The sequence below is a fragment of the Gekko japonicus genome, unplaced genomic scaffold, assembly GCF_001447785.1.
Source record: "Gekko japonicus isolate JY-2015 unplaced genomic scaffold, Gekko_japonicus_V1.1 scaffold1799, whole genome shotgun sequence".
In the NCBI taxonomy this organism is placed as follows: domain Eukaryota; kingdom Metazoa; phylum Chordata; class Lepidosauria; order Squamata; family Gekkonidae; genus Gekko; species Gekko japonicus.
In genome coordinates this window covers 274,761-276,770 of record NW_015162004.1, presented here as the reverse complement: position 1 = coordinate 276,770, position 2,010 = coordinate 274,761, and the positions used below count along the sequence as shown (strand labels likewise).

General features: G+C 49.6%; 1 protein-coding gene across 1 annotated transcript in view; it reads right to left on the bottom strand.

Annotated features, from left to right (window-relative positions):
* The window catches only part of ZBTB12 (zinc finger and BTB domain containing 12), a 5,820-nt gene extending 4,170 nt beyond the window's left edge, over window positions 1–1,650 (bottom strand). The window contains exon 1 of the mRNA XM_015405469.1: window positions 1,106–1,650. Within this exon, the coding sequence (XP_015260955.1) occupies window positions 1,106–1,602 (497 nt within the window). The 5' untranslated portion in view covers window positions 1,603–1,650. The remainder of the gene's footprint in view (window positions 1–1,105) is intronic.
* Window positions 1,651–2,010: the final 360 nt, after the last annotated feature.

Below are 2,010 nucleotides of genomic sequence, written 5' to 3'. Positions count from 1 at the left end.
AGGGAATTAGATAGGCATATGGAGCAGAGGTCCATCAGTGGCTATTAGGTATACTCTGGGGCAAGTGATGCTCTGTCTTCTTGGTGCTTGGGGGGGGCAACAGTGGGAGGGCTTCTAATGTCCTGGCCCCACTGGTGGACCTCCTGATGGCACCTGGTATTTCTGGCCACTGTGTGACACAGAGTGTTGGACGGGATGGGCCTTTGGCCTGATCCTACATTGGTGTCTCTTATGTTCTTATCTCTGGGCTGCAGAGATCAGTTTCCCCTGAAGAAATGGGAGCTCTGGAGGGCAGACTCTATGGCATCACATCTCTGCAGACCTCCTTCCCCGGGCACCTACCCTCAGATCTCCAGGAACTTCACCATAAGAACGTAAGAGAAGCCATGTTGGATCAGGCCAATGGCCCATCCAGTCCTACACTCTGTGTCACACAGTGGCCAAAACCCAGGTGCCAATCAGGAGGTCCACCAGCAGGGCCAGAAATCCTCCCACTGTCGGCTCTCAAGCACCAGTGGGCAACCTTAGACTGTCCCTGTACTTATATGGATGGATATGCCCAAATAAAACACTGCGGGGACAGTCAGGATGCATACGACAGAACTGGTTCTGAGAACAAAGTTGTAGCGTTTAGTGACAGTAAGACCCGTGTGCATCTGAGTATATGTTGTGATTATATATATGGGCGCTTTCACACATACCAAATAATGCAGATTCAATCCATTTCAGCAACTGTTTGCAGATGGATTTCGCCATTTCACACAGTAAAATCCAGTTGCAAAGTGCACTGAAAGTGGATTGAAAGTGCATTATTTAGTGTGTGTGTAAGTGGTACTCCCACTGCCACCAGGTGGCACTATTAACCAAAGTAGGTAACCATAGAGTTAAACGAATGTCTTTTAAGTTGCCGGCCTTGGTCTTCTGCAGTGACTAAGAGTCACCAGTGAGGGAAACTTTACCAGAACTTTGGTTCTTTTTCTTTTCAGGCAACTTGGCCAACATATATGCACATTCCTATACCTGTATGCCTGAAAATGCACAAGGGCTAGTAACTTTTGTTGACTTATTAGTGAGGGCTAAAAGGGAAAGCAAGTCTTCAGCCAACCTCTTGCGGGAGTATTCTTTTCTGGATGAGGTAGAACAGTCCACCACACTGGGGGTCTGAGACCTTCGGTGGCCGCCAAACTTTGTGGCATCTTCCTTGAGGCTGATTTTGGGCTCGATGAATTGGGACAAGGCGTTCCGGCACTTCTCCACCACGTGCTCCATCTGCAGGTAGCTGGCGGCCGTCAAGTAGTTGACGATGTCCCTGACAGCGAACTCCAGGGCACCGGTGTAGCAAGAGAGGAGGAGGTCGGCCACAATCTTGGTGCTGTGCATGAGGGAAACCTGGAGCTCAGAGGAAGGGTTGAGAAGGAACTGGTCCCTCAGGAACGGGGAGCAGGCGGCCAGAATGACCTTGTGGCCACGGAACTTAAGGCTGTCGGCCACAATGGTGACATCGCAGAAGCGCTCCTCAGAACGGAGCTGGTTCATGTTGCGGAGCGTGGCCGCCTCATGGCCAGGGAGCTGGAAGCGAAGGAGCTCCACGCCAGATGCCATTGGTTCTCTCACAGAGTGGGAAGCGTGGGTCAAACAATGAGGGTGGTGGAGGCAAAGGTGAAGGAAGAAGGTGACAAGAAGAAGATCCCAGAGGGCAGCCTAAAGAACAGAAATACTGGAAACAAAAAAAAAAAGGGAAGAGGGTTTGAGTTTTGATATTACTTATCGGAAGCTGATAAATGTGGAACCGATAACAATGGAGTTAACCTATCCCACACAAGTCTGTGTGATATCATTCCTCTTTTCCAGGTTTTCCCATTCAAAATGGGGTGAAGTCTGCGACCACCTTCTGTAACTTCTGTCTAACTTCCCAACAGTAGAAAAGAGCAAGAGTCCAGTAGCACCTTAAAGACTAACAACATTTGTGGCAGGGGCAGGAGATTTGGTGAGTTGCTGCTCACTTCTTCA